Source organism: Ixodes scapularis, unplaced genomic scaffold (assembly GCF_016920785.2).
Source record: "Ixodes scapularis isolate PalLabHiFi unplaced genomic scaffold, ASM1692078v2 PGA_scaffold2__306_contigs__length_199485367, whole genome shotgun sequence".
Classification (NCBI taxonomy): Eukaryota; Metazoa; Arthropoda; class Arachnida; order Ixodida; family Ixodidae; genus Ixodes; species Ixodes scapularis.
In genome coordinates this window covers 47,699,566-47,725,285 of record NW_024609857.1, presented here as the reverse complement: position 1 = coordinate 47,725,285, position 25,720 = coordinate 47,699,566, and the positions used below count along the sequence as shown (strand labels likewise).

General features: G+C 45.7%; 1 protein-coding gene across 1 annotated transcript; it reads right to left on the bottom strand.

The window, feature by feature from the left end:
- Positions 1-218: 218 nt before the first annotated feature.
- On the bottom strand, positions 219-24,961 carry LOC120850545. The gene is made up of 5 exons (XM_040223068.3): positions 24,768-24,961; positions 8,952-9,106; positions 3,259-3,329; positions 1,989-2,066; positions 219-1,180 (listed from the first exon to the last, which is right to left on the bottom strand). Exons 1-5 carry the CDS (start codon positions 24,900-24,902, stop codon positions 1,047-1,049), a joined length of 573 nt encoding a protein of 190 aa, XP_040079002.1. The 5' UTR covers positions 24,903-24,961; the 3' UTR covers positions 219-1,046.
- Positions 24,962-25,720: the final 759 nt, after the last annotated feature.

Genomic DNA, 25,720 nt, shown 5'->3' with positions numbered 1-25,720 from the left:
TAGTAAAACACATTTGCAACAAGTATCTTGCTTCAAGTTTGGAAAACGGAGTAATATGCACTCAAGCATTACACTTTTTTATTTTCGGTTTTTGCTAAGGCAAGAATAAATTAGAACAAAATACGAATGCTTGTTTTCCTGACGTTTTATTTTATATGTTAGCATGCATGAACAGAATATAGCAGTCAAACAGAACAAGGTATAGAATACAAAGACAATTAAAATACATTAAACAATTCTCAGAAGTTTTAACTATAATGGCTGAAACACGTACGGAAAATCGAACGAAATTTTATTGGAAAACACAAATGGGAAAATGAAAGCGTTCAATGTGCATAAATCTCACCTACCCTCTTAGCAAAAGAGTCTTAGCGGTTTACCGGAAGAAAATACCCTTTTTGCCAGAGTAGAATGCTCTGCCACATGTGTATTAATCCTTGAAGAAACACCGAACTGCAAAAACTATAAATTTGTAATTGCCTACACACATGCCTAAAAATACTATAAAATGTTTTAGAGGAATAGTAACGTCCGGAAATTCACGTGAGCAATTAAAATATGTTCCCCTATTTCTGGCTGACGTGCAAAAAAAAGAGGCATGTTTTTAAATTATTTTTAAGCAAAAGACTCTCAAAATGCTTCAAAAACGTGAGCTAGCCAAGCGTTTCAGCATGTTTATTTAGTTTCCTGCCACTTTAACAGTGACTTTCAGAAACCATGATGAGAACAGTGTTTTTTGGAACCCATATCTATGACTATCAGGCCTTTTTGCTATGCTCATTGGATCCTTGAACCTTATATACGAATAGACTAAGCCCGAGAAAATATGCTCCAATGATATATGATCCATTACACACCACGGCGGTTTAATTTAACGTTTCAATTCTTCAATAAAAAAAGCATGTATCAGCTTAGCGTAGCTTGCCCGCATCGTAATAAAATGCTAAACATATCGCCGCCACTACTTGCCTTTGCTCGCGAAATGTTAAGGGGTCCTGAAATTCTTAATTTACATTTTCAATGCAACAATGAAGACGCGGTTGCCTTTAGCGTTTTTCTTTGCAGCTTTCCTCGTAGACTTGATATTTGGTAGAGGCTCCGCAAAGCAAATCGAAGACAAAATCACAGAAAGTGGACTTTCCCAGATGACTTTCCGGAACCAAAACACTGCAAGCAGGACCTGTAATTCACGCAAAACAAGAAAAGAAAGCACAATTACACTATTATATTTTCGCATTTGGACCGGTAAATAAACGAGGCATTTGCGCTGGTCAATAATTGACACCACCACATATTTCTTGCTTGAATAATGAGTAACAAGGAAGAGCACAGGCGTAAAAAAAAAAGCTTGCAGCAGGCACCATAAATAAGACCTTATTGTGGGGTACACCGTTTGAACTCAACATCAATCACCCATCTTTTAGAAATTATAGAGAAGATGCAAGCGAGCTGGTGAACTTTTAACATTGTAAAACCCGAGACGTTTTACAATGTTGACATCCATCTTTCTTTAATAAATCGAGCTGAAAAAATTGCGACCGGTACCATGCGCCAAAACCATGTGATTTCAGGTGCATAATGGTTTAACACTTCTTTGCCCCTCAATATGCGTGGTCATTGGGGTGCTATATTCCAAGACTATCTTGCTGGTAAGCAAGTTAGAGCACGACCGATCAAGAATGCTTCCAGTGCAAAGCTTTCCAGCGTGCTCATAAGACCTTAAATATGTGAACGGTGGAATTATACCTCACTCGTATGATGAAGTCCCAAACACTCTGATTTGCAAGAATAATAAAAAAAAACATGCACAGCTTATTGATGTGAAATTTGTCTTAGTAAAAATTGAAACAAAATAACAATATACTTCTTAGTGTCAAAGCAAAGTAGGTTTGAAATCAACCAGATGTAAGAATTTTCCGGCTCAACAGTGCAGTGGCACGTAACATTATAAAATCTGTCAAAGCTGGCACAAAAATTGATGCATTCACCTGATGTGATGTAGGGATGCCTGAAAAGACAGCAAGTAGCGCAGTCCACGTAAGCAATGAGCACATTCACTGATCCTTCTGTAAAGAAGAAGTAAGCACACTTAAAAATTTGCGGAACACAAAATCAACGCAAAACCCGGTTGGTGAGTTTAAGGCACAATCTTATTTCGTCATCATCATCGTAAACTTTATTAATCGAAAAAGTGAAAGGACCTTGCGGTCTCTGGTCGGTGCCCTGAGTCCAGGGCTCCATTGGCCACCCAGATTTGGCGGGCTCGCTCAACCAGTCGCTGCTGGTCATCGAGCTCTGTGCCGGATAGGACCACCTCCCAGGAGGAGAGGGTTGGGCAAGGAATGGGGGTGATACCCTCACCGAGCGGGTGGGGTGCGAAATTCGTATTGCAAATCTACAATGACCTGAAACTTCTGATATAAATAGTGAAGTGATGAATATGCCACTTTTGGTTTTAAATATAAAAAAATAATAGCAGTCACTGATTTTGCATTCCGAAAATGATATGACAACGGCAGTGGACGTGTAAAAAACAATGGCCTTATGCATGTCATGGAGGGATTTTTAAACAATGAAAGAAATAAGTTTAGTAGTAGAGCTGTACCGACTTATCAAGAATTATTATTGAAATGACATTAGCAAAAGTTGCGTAGCAATGTGACATAATGCTTCAAATCAGTGAAACGCAGTTCTTATTCTTATTTTATGTGTAGCATTGAATTAAGAACTCGTTCTCTCGAATTAATTAATGTTTTAAAACACACACACACAAACACACGCGCACACACATAAACCAGCCCGCACGCGCACGCACACACACACCCACACAAACACACGTGATAAAAGGATTTTCGGTGATTTTTTATTATGTGAACAATTCTGAGAAACAAGTAGAGAAGTAATTACCTACAATATTGGGAGAGAAGTTTGGAGTAAATAGATTGTTCCAGTTTTTTTATTGCTTTGTATATTGTTGTCTAGTATCTGGAACCCAGTTTAGAAACGCCCAAATGTAGAGTAAGGTTTTGTATAAACGTGTTCCCGTTTGTCTGCTTAGAAATAAGGAAGTTATCCAATAAAGGTAATTCTGAAACAAACAAAAATTCTCATTTTAGGTAAATCGTATATGAATAGAGAAATTAATATTTTTAAATCGATATGCTAGATATCTGTAAGGGAATCAATATTGAAGTGGTGTATCTTAAATACACAAGTTTTTAGTGTGGCATATAAGTATGCAAAATTAGAGCTACTTACGGGATGTCATGAACTCCGCGGCGTTCTTGGCTTGATAACCCTCGGTGGAATTAAGGTTGTAGGTCGCATTTCTAGATTAGAGACATATACACCAAACCTTGCTTTAATACGTATTTTGAAAGTCTTGTAATTCGGATATAGCAATCGCAATTCTCTTTTACAAAAAAAAAAAAAAAATACAGCGCTAAATTAGTACCGGGGACAACTGGAAGACAGGTACAAACACAGCGCTGTCTTTGCCTTCTACAGTCCTCGTGTCCTGCTTGCGCTGCTTTATTTATTCTCATCACGCACCGACTAGTCCTTGCCTTCTTTGCAGCTGGACTTTGTGACTGTCCACAGGTATGTTTTCTGAAGTATGAATTCAGACATTCCCGGTAACACCTTATTGAGCTTAAAAACATTCAATGCCTCCATGAATTTTTTTTCTTGCGGAGATTGTGTATTGTAGCGCAACAGTTGAATGCAAACAACTGCAATTGAATTACGGAAAAGTGTAACACGTTAAATCAATCAAACTTGCGTCCGTAAAAGGCATCACTGCTAAATGCAGCAGGAAACCTGAATTTTCAGGCTATATATGTTTCCAAATTTAGTGAAACTTAGTGCGAGTGCCGAGGTCCAAAAAGCTCATAAATTAACTCCAAGCGCAGCTCGAAGCACGCTGCACATTTTGTGTCTTCTGACGTTATCCGTAAGACTAGGATATACTTTTTAATTCCTAAGGCATTAGAGAGAATCCCAGGAACTGCAAAACATTAACAGATTAATTATGACACAAATCTACCTGTAAATAACGAGACTTGCTATTAAGAAGAAAAAAAGAACTTGCGAGTTACTCGGACGATAGTCAAAACCGCGACCTTTGCTTCGTTTTGTCCAATATTATTCATATAAATACAAAAGCTAGTGCAATCATAATACCGCTGGAGCACTGAAAAAACACGAAGAACGAAGTATTTATTACCAATATTCAAATTTATATTTTTAATACGCGGCAATTTTTCAGATCTGTAATGAAAGCTTCCTTCAGGTACGACTGTAGGGTGACCACCTTCCTGATAGTCAAATGTGGGACACGCTGACCGGGGGTGGGGGGGGGGGGGGGGGGGGTTTACAACTGCGGCATCTAAGAAGGACACATTGGAGTCCGTATTCGTATAGTCCGTATTACCACGCACACCACTAAATGTGGCTGAAAGCATATTATACACCTGCGCACTGTATTGCTGCCATTAAGCTCAAATAACTTTCACACTAATGTTAATGAAAAGTAAGCTATTAAATGTGCCTAAGTTTAAAACATCAAAATTGACTGCAACAAAGTTCAATGCATCAAAAGTAAAGAAGAAACAGTAAACCATTTTTCGACTCATTGTTTCCTGTCGATATATTTTTACCAACATACTCTTACTCAAATTTAGAACCCTTTGTTTTTATTAGAACTTGGGTTTGGGCTAGTTGGCCCACACTGAATTAAAAGGACAAAAGCACGAACAAAACAAGGACAGTAATAAGGCGGAGAACTGGGCCAGCTGGTTGACGTTATACATGTCCGGTCGTGTTTGTTCCTCTTCGTATAGTCCGAGTTTTCTGAACTGTTTTCCCCATCATGTAAAACGAGGACAATGAAGACACGAAGACGACGGGACAGGCGCTACCTCTTCACTAAAAAATAGTTCACATCAACCCTTTCGCATTGACACAGTTTAATTTGAAAATAATTGCAATAATTCATATTTCATGTTTTGGCTAGCAATTTTCTCTTTCAGTGCTTTTCCACCAGGGGGAGAGGCACAACAGCAGATGCGCGTCGAACTCCTGCAAGAACGACGGTCGCTTCCCGCAATGCTAGGATAGTAAATAGCGCACCATCGCAATTTATACGATTAGGGAATTGTAGTAGACCGTTTCCGCAGCCCGCTAAGCACCCGGATAGCGCTCCGTAATCCGCCACAAGACCTTGAAATATACAGACAAGGCTAGCGGCGCGCATGCGCAGCTGCGACGTTTTCTTCGAGGATACCCTAGCGGAGGAGAAAAACGATCTACTACAACTCCCTATTACCAGAGGCCTCCACGCTTCCCTGCGCCCCTTCGTTCGGCAGCGCCATGAGAGAAATTGTGAATTTTACGACAGCGTAAAATGCGGGACATTTTGAACATTTCTGGATTATTTTGCGGGACGCGGGACACAAGCCCTCAATGCGGGACAGTCCCGCGAGTCGCGGGACGGGTGGTCACCCTAGGTACGAGTCTTTCTTTTTTTACCCCTAGATTTGCTTGTTTCTTAGAGGGTGGGTGATTTCTGCGCTGCCTGCAGGTTCGTTATACGGTTCTAGTATGGTGTCTGGAACGCGCCTGCGACCGGTCTGCCTACCGCGTCCAAGAAAGTTGTCCCTCGATTTTCTCCCGATGACGTCACAAGCGTGTCGCGGTGTCGCCGCGGCCGTCATCCCGGCGGCATCACAGCAGCGATGGCGGACATGACAGGCGCCAGTTCTGCTGCACCTCGCTTTCCAGCCCGACAACGACGACAGCTACACCCACATTCGCCCGCGCTAAGTTTCGCCAGCTTTTCTACGACGAACCACCAACCCATGGGATCGCGACATCCGACAGCATGACACTGCGACTTTTGTGATGTCTTTTGTTGTCATTTTGGGACCACTCGTGGATGCAATGGGCGGAATACGGGACGCTAAACACACCAGTCGTTCCAGTTGCACCGTGCAACGTTCTCGGAACGTGTCTTTGACTCGTGCCAAAATGCGTTACCCAACTGCAGGGTGTCACAAAAATAAATTTACAAGGGTTTCTTTTCATCTCAAAAATAAACTAGGCATTGCCGAACGCTCATTCTCCACACAAAGGTAGCTGTAGAGGTCACAACCAGATGCCGAAGTTTCAGCCCGATCTGATACCTTAATCAAAAGTCATAAGTGATTTCCTGAAAATTTCAATGGGAAAATGGAGGCCATTTTTGCCCGTTTTCGGTTTCTGGTGCCCCTAGAGCCCCATTTACTCGAAAACTCCGTCGGCCGCAATTTTCCCATTGAAATTTTCAGAATATCACTTATAACTTTTGATTAAGTAATCGGATCGGGCTGAAACTTTGGCATCTTGTTGTGACGTCTAGCGCTACCTTTTGGCGGAGAATGAGCGTTCGGCGATGCCTAGTTTATTTTTGCGGTAAAAAAAAAAAAACCTGTAATTTTTTTTGTGACACCCTGTATATACGCGTTTCGATTTGTGTGCTTAGCTAGCCATGCCACCAATAGGCACTTAGTGCTCAAGGAACGCGGTGCGTGGTGAGTCCCGTGCATCTCATTATCGCCACGCAGCCAATGAGATGGCAGCATTATTTGATACAAGAGTGACAAGGAATGAATCCCAAAGCAGAGAAACGTGAATGTATAATAAGCCAAGCCCAGCGCCTCTTAAGCTGTCAGTAAACGTACACTAACGCGCATCTGTGACGTTACGCCGCTGCGGTGGCGTTGATATCGTCAGGGCGCATGCGCGAAGCCCTCGGTTTACGCGATCCAGGATTCTGTGCACGCGCAGTGCACACACCTATAGCTGGTGTGGACAGAAGCTACGTTATTTGCAAGTATAGGCTGCCGGTTTATAGAAGACAAAGCCTGTGACTTTTCTTCTCTATTCACATCGCTTGTACAAAGTTCTGGCCCCTTTCTCTCTCCTCCTCCATTTTCCCCTCTCCCTCCCCCCCCCCCCCCCCTAAAAAAATAATTGCAAAAAATATAATGCAGTTGTCGACCGCTCATCCTCCGCCCAAACGTAGCACTACGGCGGTTCGAACCAGTTCAGAACCAATCGTCATCTTAATAAAAAAAGATTTTCTAAAAATTTGAATGGCAACAAAGGGCCCGTCCTTGGTATCAATGCGACATTCAGCTCCACGTATTCGACAGCTCCGTCCGCCACCACTTTCCCATTGAAAGTTTTTGGAAAATCACTTCCAAGTTTTGAATGAAATAGCGGATAGCCTCCGAAACCTTGGCATCTGGTTTATACCGCTGAATGAGCGTTCGGACGCCGAGCGTTCGGACGCCTTGGCATCTGGTTCGGCAATGTGTAGTTTATTTTTTCGATAAAAAATATAAACAAAACGCAATTTTTTCTTTTCAAGGGGGAGGGGGGGGGGGGCAGTTTGTATATCTACGCAAAACAGGTGCATTGTTTTTAGCATTTTTTTTTCAGCCGCTTTAACTGGCGGATGGTAATGTCACGCCATTGCAATGCGATAGTCTGCCTTTAGCCTAATGATGCCCTCCACCCGTGGAAACGGCACGGCGTGTCTTTCGAACGCCCGGCCTGAAGCACGTGCTCCACGCCATCCACTCTGCTTTGGCTGCGCGCGCGCGCGCTATCGAGGTGCACGAGACCTCGAAACATCAAATGTAGGAAACTCGCGCAGGATGCGGGGCGAGTGAAGCTCCTCCTTGCCGTTCTCACCTTTACAGTTATTATACCCCCGCAGCCAAAAAGCGTAGAATGGGCAGGAGGTGGCGTCCGTATTTTCCATGCATAAAGCGACGCCTAACGGTAGTATTCGTGGCCACGAAATGCCTCCTCAGCCTTTTGGCTAGGGAGACGATCCTTTCTCTGTGTCTTTTTTAATTTATTAGGTTCCCATCTTCCACCACAGTCTCGGGTAATTTTCATCTTGACTAGGGAATTCGATTAACGAACGCTGCCATGAAAATATGGGGCAGACATCTGCGTTGCCATGGCACTGTCGTGTCAACGCGGTGTTCTGCCCCATATTTTCATGGCGGCGTCCACTGAATCGGTATCGAACAAGTGAGACTTGGAGCCCAAGTGAGAGTTTGAGCCCGACCAGAAAAAAATTCGGCGTGTAGCGGATGCTCTCGACATTGCGTCGGGAGCGTCGTCTAGAGCGAGTCGTCATAGCTTGGCTTTAGAAAGCGAGCGTGTCAGTGGTCGTTCGCACGAACGCTGAGAATGGCACCGCAGGTTGAGAGAGCCGTGCAAGCCCTTGTTCCTGTAAATCCTGTCCTATTTTAACGTCCTTGCCCGCAGCGGTTCAGTTAACGGAAGCTTCTGCAGCCACGAGTTGTGACGCCTCAATGTTAGCGACGACCCCACCCTCCCATCATTGCTACTCTAGTCACTGATGTCAGCTTGAGAAATGCCGGGCCTGTGTTCGCTTTTCTTACTTTGTGATTTGGTTTTCGGTGGAGTTATTGGCTGATGCAGCAATCTCATTGGCTGAGTAGCGATAATAAGATGTTTTGAAGTCGTGACGCACGAAGTTTCTGAAGATGTCGGCGATTATTGGCGACCGCAGCCAAATCGACGACACCTGGCGGCTAGAACCAAAAGCCTCGAGGACAGGTTCGCTCACCAGCCTTCTCGAACGAATCAAATATTAACAACGCCCAGCGGTCTAAAGACGAAGTCGTGAAAGTGGGTTCGAAAACTCGCTATCAAATTCGCCAATACCAATTGCCAGGATCGTGGCCAGCCTTTACATGGCGGCTCCTGTACTGTTGTCGCTCTTTCAGTAACACTTCGATGTCTGTGTTGTGTAGGATGCTGTTTACACCACACGGCACCGCGCCCGCCCACAGCACCGTACTAAAAGGACGTGTATCTTTGCATTTATAGTTTCTGGGAAATAGGTAGTAGTCATTTTCCCCACTTACATGTTGGTTCCTCCAATGTGAAGACGAATCGGAGCCGAGCCGTCCACCAATGGTCCAGTTTGGTAACCCTTTACGCACTTCGCTTTTCCTCCAAAGCCTGGGTCGATCTCGTGGCTTCGGTACATCATGTACCACGTCTCTTGTAGGGGGAAACACTGTGGAAGAGAGACACAAATTTAAACTACATCGAAGTTGTGTCTTTACACGTGTAACCTTTGAAAGACGAAATAATTAATCAGTGAAGAGGATAGCATCACTGATTATTAGCACATTCCTGCGTTGGACAAATTGTTTCAACTCGATAGCCTTGATCTGTACAGGTATATCTTAGGGCAGTACCGTTATGGTATTTTGTGGCACAATACCTATTTTTTGTTATTTAATTATAGTGCACGCTCGACCGATTAGTGTTAACCATAGCGTTCATCATTTTTAACTACGCTTTTCATTTATTTAAATGCTACGTCTGAGTGCGGTTGGTATCCGTAAAACACATACGGCGGGCCGAAAACTCGAAGTCACTGGCACACTCCTTTTACCACTATTCTCTTATTCGGTCCGAAATACTTTATATTTTACTGATTTACTGAATACAACATAGGGTGGCATAGCGCACCGCAGCTCAGAACAAACGGAGGGGAAGCTCAAACTGCAAGGTCATTCCTTGGTTCGGTAAACGCGCCTGCCTGTTCCGATATGGACAAGCGTCGTACCGGTGTGCGGTCGTCTAATAGGCTAGTAGAACGTTTTACTGCAGGTAATAATGTTTTTAATTACAGCGTAATCAGTGTTGGCTTTTTACAAAGGCTGGCCGACCTCTCGCTGACTAGACATTCAAAGTATAACCTTTTTTATTGTGGTGAAGAACCGCAAGACCCACAAGTCATCGTAATTCATTATCTGCATACTCGAACCCCTTTAGGACTGCTTGAACAAATGCCTTTTGATAATCTGTGCAGACCCTTACAGTTATCGAGAACAAACACACGTGAAAAAGAAGGCATTTCTGAAGGGTTATACTTTGTTTCCTTTTAAGTCAGCGCTACGAACAGATTGGACCAATCAAACAGCGTTAAAAGGGCAAAGCCATGGTGACTGTCAAGTGTCTGCACGTTTTCTAGTACCACTAAACCACTAATGTACATGAAAGACCCAATGACTTCCGCTTTTCATGCTGTTTGATTGGTCCCGCCAACTCGTAGCGATGGTTGGCGTCTTTTGTTTGATTATGGTGCTATCTACCATAACGTATTTTTTTTTAATCCGCACTGACACTCCCCTCGTCTCCGCAGGTAATGTTTTTGTGTGCGATGCACCTCTTATGTAGGTGTAGGAACTTTTAAATTTACTTTAAAAAAAAAAACAAAAAAAAAAAACAGTTTTTTAAAACCGGGGCTGTTTTTGTGGTTTTTTTATGTATAAAAATTTGCATCGCTTATCAACCGGGCGACAAATGCTGAGTCACTGAGCTGTGGACGCATGCGCAGGGTCTGATATTGTAACGAATGAAGGCGACGAGAGGATGAACAGTGGACTGAAAATAAAGGTTTAATTGGCGAACTTGCGCTAAACAAAATAAAGAACGAGGGTCGAGGCAGCAGAAAGCGGGCGACGGCTTGGCGGCGTAACAGCAAGCGAGAGCGAGACTGACTAGACAAGGCCACGGGCAGCTCCTTACCTATACTCCGTCTCACTAAAACCGTGCAGTACAGCCAAAGCTACAGGGATGAGAGCGTATGCCAACCTGCTCAAGAGGAGGGAAAGGAGGACCGTGAGAGAAGGGCTGGGATTCCCCTTCTCTCCTTTCCTTTCTCTTGAACAGGTCGGGAAAAACTCTTCCCCCTGTAGCTTTGACTGTCTTGCACAGTTTTAGTGAGACGGAGTTCTAGTCTGCGTCGGCAACAAAAAAATTCGGTCCAGAGGTTGGAGCATGAAGCGGTCGGAGTGAGAAAGAACAGGAACTTTTGAAAACAAGAAACTAAGACGAAATGACAAAAGTTACACCCTGGGTAGGAATAAATGCGAATCTTCTAGAATTTCGTGACCGGGCACTGCTTGCTGGGCACTGCGGCCGGCATTGTCCCCCTCATCTAAAGATACACTTCAAGGACATTTGAAATATACCTTTTGTGTTCAGAAATAGGCTGAATATGATCCACAATATCCGTAAATGTCAATCGCACATTTCTGTTTTTAGCCTGATGGCTGTATTTTTTGTTCCGAGCGCTTGCCACTCTGGCAAGCGCTCGGAGTGCAGCAAGCGGAGAGCACGTCACATCTGGTGCAATCGTGATGTAGTCTGTCTTAGTATGAGCAAAGCTGCGGCGAGGCTGACGTCGTAAGGATACCCTTGGGACTTGCCGTTCCAGCAACTGAAGCGGTCGAAGCATGCCACAAATTGGGCCACCGCAACTAACCAGAAAGCTGCTTTTGTGTGAATTTTTGAGTGACGGGTTAATCTATAATCTTGAAAAGGGAGAACAGCGATGCCTGGGACTCACAAAAAAGAGTCCTGTTGAGTGGGGAGTGCCTCCCTCTTTTCTTGTGCTGGCTGTAGATCAGTCGGGATGACGTCAGGTTCAAAGCATGTATAGTTCTAGGCGAGAGAGTTACCGTTCCTTCCTGTCAAGGTTCCTAGACGGGCGTTACAAACGAGACTTCAGCGACATCCACCAAGTGCTCTTTGCTAATCGTTTTAAAATTACTTTTCGTGTTTTTTTAACAATACATTGGTGTGTCCTATGTGATACTGCTCCTTTAAACACGCATAGACCTAAAAATAAGCGTCGAAATTTCGTTGTGGTACCCCTTTAAGAGCGCATCGTCCAGATGCAACGCGAAAAGAAAACGAAAATGGCTAAACAATTGCGGTGAGACGAAATAAACATGCAGTGTCACAATCTCAACGCGCGTAGAACGGCTTAAGTCGAACTACGTGGACCACTTCGGGTTGTGGCTGGCTACACCCTGATGGTCGGGTTCCGTCGGAGAGCACATCCTATTTCAAGTCGCCAAGGCGGCGAATGACCTTGTAGGGTCCGAAGTAACATTTTAATAGTTTCTCGCTGAGGCCGCGGCGACGAATGTGCACTGCACCACACCCTGTCCCTGGGCTGGAACGGCACATCGCGGTGACGAAGGTTGTACCGGCCAGCGTGGACAGGTTGTTGGTGCTTTATGCGAAGGTGGGCTAGCTGGCGTACTTCTTCTGCCCGTTGGGTGACCAGCTGGGCGTCGTGGGTGCCGTCATCCGTCGGGTCGTGGGGCAGCACGGCGTCGAGCATCGTCGTTACCTTTCTGCCGTGCACCAGCTGAGAGGGTGTAATCTCAGTGGTTTCTTGAACGGTTGTGTTGTACGCAAACGTTACATGGGCAACACCTCATTCCACGTCTTTTGTTCTACGTTCACGTACATCGAGATCCTTTTCGACAATAATCTTGTTTAGTCGCTCCGTCAGCCCATTGCTCTGCGGGTGATATGTCGTGGCTCGACGGTGGTCAGTGTGTCTCAGGCGGAGTATCTCTTGTGTCAGCTGTGTCACGAACGAGGAACCTCGGTCCGTAGTCAGGAGTTAGGGAGCGCGGTGTCGGAAGACGATAGACTCGACGAAGAACTTGGCTACTTCCACAATGGTTCCTGACGGGAGTGCTTTCGTCTTGGTGCACTGGGTGAGATAATCAGTTGCCACCATTATCCAACGGTTTCCTGCGTTGATGGCGGGAATGGTTCAAGTAGATCCATTCCAGCCTGCTGGAACGGTGCAGTAGGGGGCGCAATCAGCTGCAGGAGACCTGCCGGCTTTGTCGGCGGTTTACTTCGTCGCTACCACTCGTGGCAGAATCGTGTATAGAGGTGGACACTCTTCGGAAGCTTGGGCCAGTAGCACTTCTTTCGGATCATTGCGGAAGTCCTGCTGTACCCAAGGTGGCCCGATGTCGGTTCGTCGTAGCAGGCTTGGAAGATCTCTTCTTGAAGACTAGCAGGAATTAACAGAAGCCACGTCGAGTTGCTGTCCCTGAAGTTCTCCTCGTAGAGAGTACATCTCTGGACGGCAGATCGTCTCAGCGAACGTGACAAGGCTCGGGGAATAGTACCCCCTCATCCCATCAAATAGTCGATCAGTGCGTGCAGCTCAGGATCATCCCGGTGGAGCGCTGCCATACCGTTAACGCTCACTGCGCCAAGAAAGTGATTTTCGTCGTCGTCGTCTGTGGCACAGCCGATAGCTGACTCAGCGTTGGCTCTGGACAGGCAGGGGGTGTCGCTGTGCTTTCGGCCTTACTTGTAGACCACGGTCACGTCATACTCTTGAAGTCGTAGGCTCCATCGAGCGAGGTGTCCCTATGGGTCCCTCAGGCACGCTAACCAGCATAGCGAGTGCGGTCGGTGACCACTCGAAAAGGGCTTCCGTATAAGTGTGGGTGGAATTTTGTGATGGCCCAACAAACCGCCTGTAGTACACGCAGAGTCCCAGAAATGTTCGAACGACCTTCTCGTAGGTGGGCAGTAAATGCCGGTACGGCGCCAGTCTTTTCAGGGTCAGGACAAACACCTTCGTTGCTTACAACGTGGCCTAGGAGCTTGAGTCCGCCGTAAGCGAACCGGCACTTTGTTGGCATGAGAGTGAGTCCGGCGGTCCTGATTGCTTGAAGAATAGCCCGAAGGCGTCGCAAGTGCACGTAGAAATTGACTGAGAATACCATGACGACGTCGAGGTAAATGAGACAGCCCTGCCATTTGAGGCCTGCCAGTACGGTGTCCATGACTCGCTGGAAAGTTGCCGGTGCCGTGCACAGTCCGAACGGCATCACCTTGAACTTGTACAGTCCATCGAGCGTGACGAAGCCAGTCTTCTCTCGGTCTCGTTCGTCGACTTCGATCTGCCAGTAGTCAGTCACTCTTCAGGTCCATCGACGAGAAATATCGGGAGTGGCGCAGCCAGTCCAGTATGTCGTCCATGCGGGGTAGCGGATACACGCCCTTTGTTACCGCGTTGAGCCGCCTGTAATCTACGCAGAATCGAAGCGTTCCGTCCTCATTTTTCCCCAGTAGTACTGGAGATGCCCACGGTCTGCTTGACGGCTGGATGATGTCGTCGTTGAGCATTTCTTGCACTTGTTTATGAATGGCCTCTATCTCCTTTGGGGAGACCCGGTACGGCAGCCGACGCATGGGGAGCGCATCCTCGTTGGTGACAAGTCGATGTTTCGCAACTCTCGTTTCGCAACCTTCGACGTCGTCGCAAAGCAGTCGCTGAATTTGGTGAGTAGGTATTTGAGCTGTCGTCGTTCCGCGGCACTGAGCTTGGGGTTAACGTCAAGCTGCGGCGGTGGCTTACTACAGTTCGGCTGAGTTGGCGGGGCTCATCGGAGATCGCGGCGATTTCGGCGGCGTTTCGAAGTTCCTTGAAGTGGCCTACAGCGGCACATTTTGTGAGGTGCTGCGCCTCCTGTCAAAAGTTCGTCACGTGGACCACAGTGCGTCCATCCTGCAGCTCTGTTACGCCACTTCCGACGCCTATTACCCTCCCTAGGGGCATTCGGACGTTGCCTTCCAGAAGAACTTCCCCGCAGGCGACTGCATCGGTCACAACGGGCACAAAAACACTCGACCTTGGCGGCTGGTTCACGCGGTCCGCAATGACTCGGACGGTGGCTGGCGTAGTTTTGGATCCCTCCGGAGGTAGGGCGGGCTTTCGCAGCGTCAACCTGCTCGCTGCAAGATCAATGACGCCATCGTACTCACACAGGAAGTCCATGCCAACAATGACGCCCCTCGAACAGTCCTTGAGGATGACGAATTTCACGGGACAGGTCTCCCCGTTGATGTTCGCGCGGAGCACACCTTCCCACTGGTATGATGAGATGTGCACTGGCGGTTCGTATTTTCGGGCCATCCCACGGCGTCGTCACTTTCCGAAGGCGGAGGCAGAGCTTCCCACTCAAAACGGAATAGTCTGCTTCGGTGTCGACGAGTGCCTTCACGTCGTGGCCGTCGATGGTAATGTCGAGGCTATTCGACACCTTCGCGGAAGCGACGTTCCGATGCGTGTCGTCGCTAGTGTGAGACCCCTCTGACGTTTGTGGAGGGTATTGGTGTCCTTCGTCCTCTGCAGTACCACCTCCCGGTATTGCCTCACTTAGTTTTCTTGGCGGGACATGAGTCACTGGCTTTCTCAGCGGGACCTATGGACAGGTGATGCAAGTCGTCTGAGTGAAGGCGAGCGAGCTCCTCGTGGTGAAGCGGGTGCAGGAGACGGTGGACAGCGAAGATACTTGTCAACGTCTCGTGTGCGCTCGCCGCACAGTGGGCGCTCGCCGCACCGTGGGCGCGAATCGTTCGGGTGTAACCGGCGCAGCTCAAGTTGTCGGTAAGTGCATCGGCGATAAATATGGTCCGTTTCGCCGCAGTGGTAGCACAACTGTGTCGGTCAGCCGTCCTCCACACGTCGGTTTACCAGGTTGCTGGTCGTTACGGACGGACGTACTGAACCCGTTCTTCGAGACGTCGGGAGTCCCGTGGTGGTGGATGCTCGTGATGTGGAGGCACCACATACGGACGAGCAGATGTCGCTAATCGGTGGACCATTCGGGAGTAGGACAGCGCCGGTTCCTCGGGGATGGGCACGTCGATGGGAGTTTCAGGCTGCAAGACCCATTGAACCTCGTCGCGTACGATCTCGGCGGCTGACAGTGACCCCACGCGCTCTGCAGCGGGGGACAGTTTTCGGAGCTCCTCTCAGACGACATCCCAGATGATCTCGCGCAGGTTTTCGATACCGACACCGCCGACGTACAAAGCGAGGTGTTATGGAGGCGCTAACAGTCGATATACCGGTGAGTCTTCAATAATGACCGAATTTGGCGGACAGCGCTCGCCGAATGTTGGTCGCTTCGGCAACAAACCCGTCGACTGTCGCTGGAGGGTTGCGGACAAGGCCGATGAAGATGTCGCTTTTAACTCCTCTGATTGGGACGCGAAGTATCTTTTTCCTTAGTGGCTTGGGGGTCTGCTCGGGTACTCAGCCGCAGGACATCTTCGACAAAGCAGGTGACGGTTTCGTTGGGTGCTTGAATTCTCGCCTGGAGGTATTCGGTCCGCTGCCTCTGATGCTGCTTCATGATGAGAGAAAAGTCTCATGGTTCTCGAAACAGTACCTCGCAGTACCCTCAAGCAAAAACTAGAGATTTTGAAGGTACTGCTCGGCAGTCCATCCGTTATGGCGTTACACGCGCTGATAGTGTTGGATCGAGTCTTCGGCGTCCTCGTGGATCTCGCCGTGGAAGGGCGTCGGCGTACGAGGGGCGGCGGGCAAGTAAACGACTGGGGTGGCGGTACTGGTCTGTGACGATTGCTTGCTCATCGTCGGCTTCGTCGGCTGGTGGGTCCCCTCCGCGAGTAGGCCAAAATCCAGAAGTAAACTTTGAACACGGTGGCTTCCTCAGGTCTCAGTCGTTTCCACGTATCCACCATCATGATGCCTTGCCGTGCAGCCCAATGTTCACGTTTTCAGCTATTATGCATTTCAGTGCATTTTAAGAAAGCGCCGAAGTGGAAAATGCGTTGTCACGCTCCTATCTCCTCGAGGAGGAATGCCTGACGTAGCTGTCTTGGCCCCCAAAAGGAGCCGATCTCAATATCATCGAACACATTCGGAGGCGCATCAAGGTAGCCATGTCACGGTGTCCCCTTCACCGCGCCACTGCCGACAAATTGTGGGAAGCAGTGAGTGGTGAATGAGAGATGCTTTGGGCTGGGCCAGACTTCTTGGCCACGCTCTATGATTCCTTACTAGACAGGATGAGAGCCGTGGACGCGGTATTAACTTATTTCATCAGTTTTACTGCGCCTCAGGACCAATTGAACCGGACTTCTGCCGATTGGAACAATGCTTGTTGCGACACACTGTTTGACGCCTCTAACCAGCGCATATTTTTGTGTGCTGAAACCACGATCCTTTTTTTTCTTGCATAGTGCAGTTGAACTTCCACGCCGACTATTAATCTCTTGTGTCTGACATTGTCTTCTGCGAATATTCTTATTCCAATCAAGGTTACAAAAGCTTCGCAGTAACATGTATGGTCGCCGTTTTTTTGTTTCTTTTTTTAAATCGTGCTCAATTAAAAAGAAAAAGAAGGAAATACTTTGAAGCCGGCCTAAATCAGGTATACAAATTTCGGCCTATACTTTACGGTGTCCTACTTTGTGCATGCACTTAATCAAATAAAAAGAACCTGCTACGTCTTTTGATGTGACTTTCGAAAAGCATAAGCGCAACTGCAATTTAAGATACCTCAATATATTTTCTTCATAGGTCAGCGTTTTTCTACGCGATTCTACGCAATAGAATGAAGTAAATCAACTGCAAAAACAAAAAAAAGGCACCACAACTGTAATCTTCCTTCCCCCCCTGCTAGATGCGCCTCCTCTCAGCCTGCGCAATACCTACCCAGGGTAGTCATGACCATAGCCCACTGAGGTCAACCGCTGCAGCTTCTTTTAAGTGCGGTTCATACACAATGAATGCACGACTCTTTTAGGGCATTAGATATTACAACAGCCTTTAGAGCCCCCAACTCCACTAACTTTAAATGTGCACTGCGTTAAGAAAGAACTGGCTTAGTTGCTTCTTTCCCATGTCGAACATATTCCCTTAAATTTTGACAACTGTAGATCTAAAAATTGCACGATCCCATTGACCTTAGAACGAGATGTCAGCACCTACTCGGGTGCTACCCCAATAATGAAATCTTTAACCTTCTCCGTGAGATGACTTTCCACAGCGCATGTTGAAATATCATTGACAAACCAACGAACCACTAAGTTTGCAACCCCCAAATATTCCAGAAAGCTAGTCACCTTGCTGTCCAGTGTAGTAAGATAGAATTCAGGCAAAACCAGAGCCACAGCTGAATTAATACAGACCTTCTTCTTCTGAATAAAAGCTTCACCACTAAAGCTCACCACAGTCTCCCTTAAATAAGAGTTCGGTAAACTTAACATTACCTCCAGCGATACACCTGCTTCAGCCTGAAAGGAAAACAAATTGCGCTCAAGAATGTCCCCCACCCTACCCCGTAACAAGTCACTATCTAAGGGGTAGTAGATATATTTTATGTCAAGCGTGAGTAACGTGCATTTAATGTCATAAAATGGTAAAAGCGCCTTAAGCAAATCCTCCGAATTCCGGAGGGCTAAACAGTTCTCGAGACGAACGTACATTAAGCATTTCAGTAATAAGATTGTAAGGACTTTCTTCCTCGGCCCATTCTCATTCACTAACACAGGAAGCGGAAACGCCACTTTATGACCTTTTACTAGAAACTTTATCGGAGACGATGACCTTGAGACCGCCCTAACCTTATTTGAAACTGCTGTTAAGGCATCGTCAGCCAATTGTTCGCACACCTCTCGTTTTTTAACAGTAACATCCGCTTTACATTTTTGAATCAGTCCCGAAAATGCATCCAACGCCTTCTCATTAAATGCACGCTGCTGAAACATCGCAAACAACCGATTTTTATCCGTCTGAAGCTAAACTAGTGACTTATTCAAGAGCTCCTTTTTAAAAGGGGGGGGGGGGGGGGGGGGTGCAACGATTTTAAGATAAAACGATTTTCATCTCGTCATTTTTACGTTGTTTATCTTGTCCCAAGGGAAAGAGAAAACATCTCCTTCATTAAAAGATGTCGCGATTCCGCTACATAATCGCAAAGCAAAAGTCGAGCTTTTTCCCCCGTCTGCAGCCGCGAGTGGCAGCCCAAGGAACTACGGCGAGAAGCTTACGCGACCTCGTTCGGCTCTAAGCTGCAGCATAACGGCCGCTAATGTCAGTAGAGAGAGGAAGAGGAAGCGTCCTTCGATAGAGCACGCGGGAACCTACACGGCACCCCGAATTGCGTCACTAGGAGTGCGACCAGGTGTGACCCTGAAGACTGAGAGTCAGTTGAGGGGTGCTAGAAATGCCAATACTCACCTTTTGTTTGACACAACAACTAGGACAAACAGGCGAAATCGGTTTTCTGTTCTTTCCTTCAGAAGTGCCAGAGGGCAACTTCCACGAATTTTTGACCGAAGTCCGGAAATTGTGACACCCCCCTTTAAAGCAGAAACCTTGGCAAAGTTTCTCCGCTCGGTCGGGAAAGAGCCATCGACCAAATTATCCCATATTTTTACTGACTCATTCACAACCGACATACAATCATCCTGATCCGGGACCTTCCCAGCAATCAAATGAACACATGAAATCAGATCCAACCGAGAGGGCTTAATGTCAAGACAAGGTTTTGGACCCTCATATTTGTTTGAATTCTACCTTAACACACTGGACAGCAAGGTGACTAGCTTTCTGGAATTTTTGGTGGTTGGAAACTTAGTGGTTCGTACGCAGAGATGGCAAAATTACTTTCAAGAAGTAATGAAATTACATTACTAATTATTTTCGCAAAAACTGCAAAATGTGCTTGAATTACATTACAAACTACCGCAAAATAAAGGTAATGACATTACATTACAATTACATTCCAAAAGTAATTAAATTACTTTGAAATTACTTTGACATTACTTTTGAATACCTTGAGGCAGTAATTCGCGCTCATTTTATTTACCGTAAACACCAACACAGTGTTTACAAGACAAGGTGCAGGAACCAGATCCGGGAGAAGCGAGGCGCTGCGCATGTGCAGTGCCGTCAGCCGCGCCACCGCAGTGATGTCACGTCAAAGAGCTGAGCCAGTCTTTATGTACCAAAACTCAGATCTCCCTGTTTACGCCGCAACAACCATGTGTGCCTTAAAGTGAACTATACTGAACAGCGGCTTTGCTGGCGCATGGGACATGAGTGTTAAACATGATGAATAGCTTCTTTAGATGTGACTCAGAAAGACAGTCGACTCACCGGTTTCGCTGTTCATTTAGCGGTGAAGGTTTTTACTAAAATGGTGATATGTTTTCGTCTTCCTAATTTAGAGGTTGCAGTCCTTGTCAGTCTGTTAAGTCGAGCTATGGCAGCTCGTTTTTACGAAGAGTCGTCACGTGAAACGTTTCCCTTCCCCCTCGGACGAAATCTAATTCTATTCTCCCGCGAGCACTATACTCGGCGATAACTTTTTTTGGCAATGCAGTGGAAAGGAGGAGAGCCCGCGCACAGCTTTATTCAGCGCTCAAAACGGGAGAGGGAACGCGTGCCTGTACGCTCCACTGCATCGCCAAGAAAAGTTGTCGCCGAGTATAGTTGACCTGCTCTCGGTCATTCCGTTCAAGGAGCATTTTTCCGAAACACCCGAGGAGTCCAAGTTTTTGCGCAATGTTACACAAAGGGCCCGGATAATTGCTAAGCAGAAGGGTCGCCAGTTGAGTAAGGACGCGAGCTTCCTAAATTGTGTACTTTCCCAACAAACGGGAAGCGATATCTCCTTGTAGGCTTATTTCCGAAGAAACCTCGCAAGGGAAGGCAGCGAGGCATACCGCGAGCGGCACCTACTTTGGTCGAGTACGAACGAAACGTTCTGAAGCTTTGACGAGGCATTTGGAATTAACTATTTATTCCGGTCATCTGTTGTTCACAATGGTCGAAGCTTGCGGTTTGTCCTTGCTTGGCGGAAGTACACGGCTGGGGATCCGTTTGTCTTGTCTTGTCAGCTTTTTAATTATGTTTAACTCACTGGTGATGTGCCCGTCGCCTATGAGCCGTTCATCCCTAAGCTGACGCACTGTCAGCTTAGGGATGAACGGTGGAAACTACATATTCGTCGGAGCAGTCACACGTCTATCGTTCGCCACGTAACCACACCCTCGTTCATACCCATGCGCAGAAAAAGGGACGGGTCAGGTGATTAAAAGAAGGTGTTTGATTGGTTCTGGTTAGCTTGCAGCTTCCACGGCACTGTCAGCTTAGGGAGGAACGAAATATATTATCGTCGTCATGACGCGACGCCGTGAATCTGTCATGCCTGGATTTCGTAAGCCGTTGCCTTCCAGCGATGTCTAACAAGCTTTTCTCTTTCACCTTTCCAGCCCTCCTTTGTGCGTCTGCCGAGCTCTTCGTACAAGGCTTTGCGCTCAGGTGGCCGTCGATTATTCCCTCTGATGCTTTTTCACAAAATTTCACCATGCAAAATAATTTTTCTCTTCTTTCTTAAACCTTGCAAACAAATTTTCTAATTTAGGACAAAAGTAATGTCAAAAGTAATTAGTGATTTCCTTGAAATTACTGCTAAAAGTAATTCATTACATTACTAAATTACTTGCCTAGAGAAATAATTAATTGCATTACTCCAAAAAGTAATTTCATTATTGTAATTACATTACAATAATGTCATTAATGCCATATCTGGTTCCCAGGTTCGTCCACGATATTTTATTAGGCACCCCGGAAGGATATCTCGCAGAGAAGATTAAGGATTTCATTATTAGGGCAGCACCAGCGTCGGTGTTCACATCTGGCTCTGCGGTCTATGTGATGATGCAATTTTTAGGTCTAGAGTTGCAAACCGTTAAGGACAGTTATTTTGGACTTATTAAAAAGAATCAACTAAGCCTGTTCTTTCTCGACGCAGTGCACATTCCAAGTTAGTAAAGTTGCGGGTTGTCAAGTCTATTAGGCCACGACCTAGAAAAGGCGTGCATTCATTGAGTTGAGATCGCACTTGGAAGACAGCTGGAGCGGTTGACAACAGCGGGCTATGGTCATGACTACCTTGGGTAGTGATGACCATAGCCTGCGAAATACCTTGGGTGTTGCGCAGGCTAATGGGGGGCACATCTAACAGGTCTGACATTGGTTCAGGGAAACAAGCAGCCATCATTCCATATTTCCGTGGGTTCTCGCATAATTTAAACGCTTTGGCGGAGAGATTCAATATGCGGGTTGTTTTCAAGGCAGATTTTCAGCGTGAAAAAGTCACACTTTTCAGCCAGGACAGGAAACAAGAGTGTGCAAGGCTTTACAGCCAATCCGTCGATTGGCTGTAAAGAGAAGGTTGTGTACAAAATTCCTTTTGATTGTGGTATATGCTATGTAGGCCAGACATGCCACTGCATAAACGACCGCCTGCTTGAACATAAAAGAAATGTGAGAAATGAGTGCCCAAATTTTGAACTGGCTAAATACATTCGTGATTGTAGTTCCTGTTTCCCATTGTGAAAAGGTGCCGCAATTTTGTTTAAAGAAAGAGACAGGAATAAAATGATTATAAAAAGAATCTTGACCAGAGGTGACCACGATAGCCGCGTGAGTCAACCGTCTTTTGTGTTGGTGGAACGCGTAAAAGGCTTTTTCTTGCTCTGATTGTTTTGTGTTGCCTTGTTGTTGTTTCAGAATCTTGGGGGTTTGCAATGAGCGAGGGAATGGTGGAGGGGGGGGGGGGATTATTTAATGTGGGAGCTGGCTCGCACGGCCTTGAAGAAGCTTATCGTACAGGTCCTTGGGAACCGGTGGTGTTCTGTTTATGTCGGGTTGGTGTCTGTTTGTCTAGCTCCGTGGGGGGTGTCTCATTCCTCCTTCCTGTTTTTGTTTTCTCGTAGACGGGTATTTATGGGGGTCCTCCTGTGAATAAACTGAGCTGCATCTGAGATTGTGTGCCGTGTTGTCCGTTTTTTTATTTGTCCGAGGCCCAGGTTGTTTTTTTTTTTTTTTCAATGATGTAAGCGAGATCTTTTCAGTACAACAAATATTTTCGACTTAAAACAATCAAAACGTGACTTATCTCGTCGGTACACTTATTAAAAATTATTAGGGAATCGTATGTGCGCGGTACTTTATTAAGATCTAGACATAAAACTTTAAGGACTCATACTTACTGGCCAAACATGTGCAACATGGCGGCGGCCGGGTGGGGGTCATTTTGAGCTGCCAGTTTAGCACTCTAAGCCCGTCGCCTCGTTGCTTTTATCCTCTAATGAATGAGTCAACAAATGGTATTGACTGTACGCTTTGTATCGGGTGGTAGATTGCGCTATCTAGCCTAAAACATTAAAACACCTCCTATTTAAATTTTCCTATAAATTACGTCCTTCGTGAAATTACGTACCCCAACACTTTTTGTGTACTATAAAGTTTCTCTAGACTCTCCCCTCCAGTCTTGTAGTCTACTTTTTTGTGATTATATTATCTAAATCCTCCGTTCTTCCTTCCTTTCCAGCAAAACCGAGGGCTCTCGCCAAATCCATTACCCTTTTAAGGAGGGCAGGAAGAAACCCCATGCATGAACTTAAAAATTACCTATTCTAACGTTTCATTATCATTATGCCATACGCAACATATGTAGGGTGACCAGATTTCCCGTTTTTGCCGGGCAGGTCCCGTTATCGAGGTTCTTTTTACCGTCCCTCTTTTTTGGTCTAACAAAGCCACATGCGCGTCCCGTCTTTGTGGGAACATGCATAGTAGTTGGGAAATCAGTACGACGCAAATGGAAGAAAACCGAATGAATGTTTACTTGTTAGATACGTTATTTTTTTAAGAATAAACATTGTGAAACACACCGTATAGTTACATCTGCTAATACATTTCATCTAAAAATCTCTGTGTGGGTGACTTCTAGATTACTAAATTTGACATTCTTCGGTTGGCAGTTTTTGTAGCGTTCTCGAAGAACATCAAAAATGTGCGCGTTTAAGTATATAGAAAGCATAACTTTCCTATAATTATGGTTACTCTACACATATGAGTCTTTCTCTTAGAATGCATCCATACCATATATGTATTTGTTCTTAGCACGTTCTCTCCTCAAACAGAAGAGAGCTTCACTCTCAATTATCAAGCACCTGTTTTTTTCTTATGCCCTGTATATGTGATCTTGTACCTGTACATTGCTAAAGTATATTTTCTTGCATTCTCATCTCCCACATTTTAGTTTCTGGTCTTTTTGCTATTTTTTTTTAAATTGAGCTAATGAGTTCAGCCACATCACTAGTGTATAGATATTGAGAAATCAGTTTTCAGGTTCGGTTCGTTCATTTATGTATTTAAACTTTTCATGTATAATTGACTGCGTACTTCCTGTGCCTACCGAGTATTCCCAAGTTCAGGTGACCTTCTTTTAAATCTAAATTTACTAATTTTCCTTCAGCTCTCCAAGGACGACAAGCGCATTTCCCCCTGTATCCATGTATTATGCTCATGCTCCCAGTGTCAACGTTCTCAGGCTCCTTTGCCAATTTTCTTACCCTGATTGAACCTCTGACCTTATTCGCAGTACTTTATTGCGAAAAACGACTCCCGGAACTTTTACTCGTTTTCATATTCCCCTGACCGCTTTATATTTGCAAAATGTTTGAATTCTGCAAAGGGAGATATTTGGAATTCCACATAGCCTCGAGTTGTGTACTACCTGCACTATCATTTTTCATTTTCTAAGTATATATCCTTTGTGTTCTTATAAATATCTTTCTATAAATGACTCATACCTCCACATATGCGTATTTTTCTAAATGTACTATTAAAATATCTTATATCTTTATGGGTTCCCTCTTCTCATCGCTAATTATCATTAGTTCAGACTTGTCACTACCAAAACTCACGTCCAGGATGTGGCCTTCGCTTTAACTTATCCAAGTTAGTTCCAGCAGTGTATTCCGAATATTTACCATAAACACTATGTACTATGAACCCTTTCGAAGATGTACGCCCTGTTGTATAATCCGAGCACAGTTGCGTACAGAAGCGCGCGCTCCTTGCGTGCTTGCCACCTGCACGTTCCGCAGAAAGGCGATTGCATTTATTCCTAGCTCATAAAAAAAAAAAAAAATGCTAAGCGAAAAGAACAATGAAGCCCAGAGCTGAGACGTGAATTATTCAGTATAGAAAGGCTTACCTTCGATTCGTCTTGATATTTCCCGAGCTCTGGCCTTAGCTCCAGGTAAGTTGCGGTCGTATTGTGCACGTGATCGGCGTCAATGACTTCGCCAAGTATCAGCGAGACCGCCAAGGTTACGAGCAGTAGTGACATCGTCGTCAACTTGAAGTATTTACCCTGTTCTGTAAAACGTCCAGAGCAGCAAAAGCCGCCGTTCTTGAGACAGAAAGCAGGAACAAGAACGATAGACTTTTTTTGGTCCAGTGCAAAAGAGCGGAAGAGGTGCGCGCGTATCCCGTGATATTCGACGGGATAGCGGATAGAGGGAAGACTTTGGCGCTTCCAGGTTGGAGACAGCAGAAACAAAGGGTGAGGAGATCACGGCTGCGTCCTTGACGTCGTCTGATAGAATAAAAAATACCAATTTCGAGCAGTCAGTGCCCCTTTAAGCAATTTTCTAGTGTGTTGTCAACTGCATCTATCCCAGTTAAATACTAATTAAAGAGCGGATGACATCAGTTTCAATTCACGTTAAAATATAAACTTCGGAACATTTTGAACACTCGATACTTAGGAACAGAACAGTGGACATTTTTTTATCCCAAGTCTCGGTATTTCAAGATGCTTTGAAAGTTTCACCAGCTAAGGTGCATGTTCTTTGTTGTGTCTTGAAACATTAACTTAATTTTGGTATGGAAGTTTAGTAATGATCTGGTTAAGCCCCTTGAAATCTATATCAGCCTCATTTTTTTCGCTTAGTACTGGCGTTTTTCTATCACTTTGGAATATATCGGTTATAGTTCCGACTTTCAAGAGTAGTGATGCCTCGGTTGTGACGAATTATTGACCTGTTTCCCTGCTTTGTGGAGTGTCTAAGGTCTTCGAAATTTTTGTGCATACCCCGTCGTTATTTTATTTCAGTCAGAAAGTAACATCTTTTTAGCATAGTTTACTGACTGGCCGGTCTGTCC

What these genes read in the sequence shown, in the direction of transcription:
- LOC120850545 (XM_040223068.3), bottom strand. Translation starts at nt 24,902, where the DNA reads ATGTCACTACTGCTCGTAACCTTGGCGGTCTCGCTGATACTTGGCGAA. An exon ending in AATATCAAGACGAATCGAAG is followed by an intron (nt 9,107 to 24,767) that starts GTAAGCCTTTCT and finishes TCTCTTCCACAG; the next exon opens with TGTTTCCCCCTACAAGAGAC. An exon ending in CGCGGAGTTCATGACATCCC is followed by an intron (nt 2,067 to 3,258) that starts GTAAGTAGCTCT and finishes TCTTCTTTACAG; the next exon opens with AAGGATCAGTGAATGTGCTC.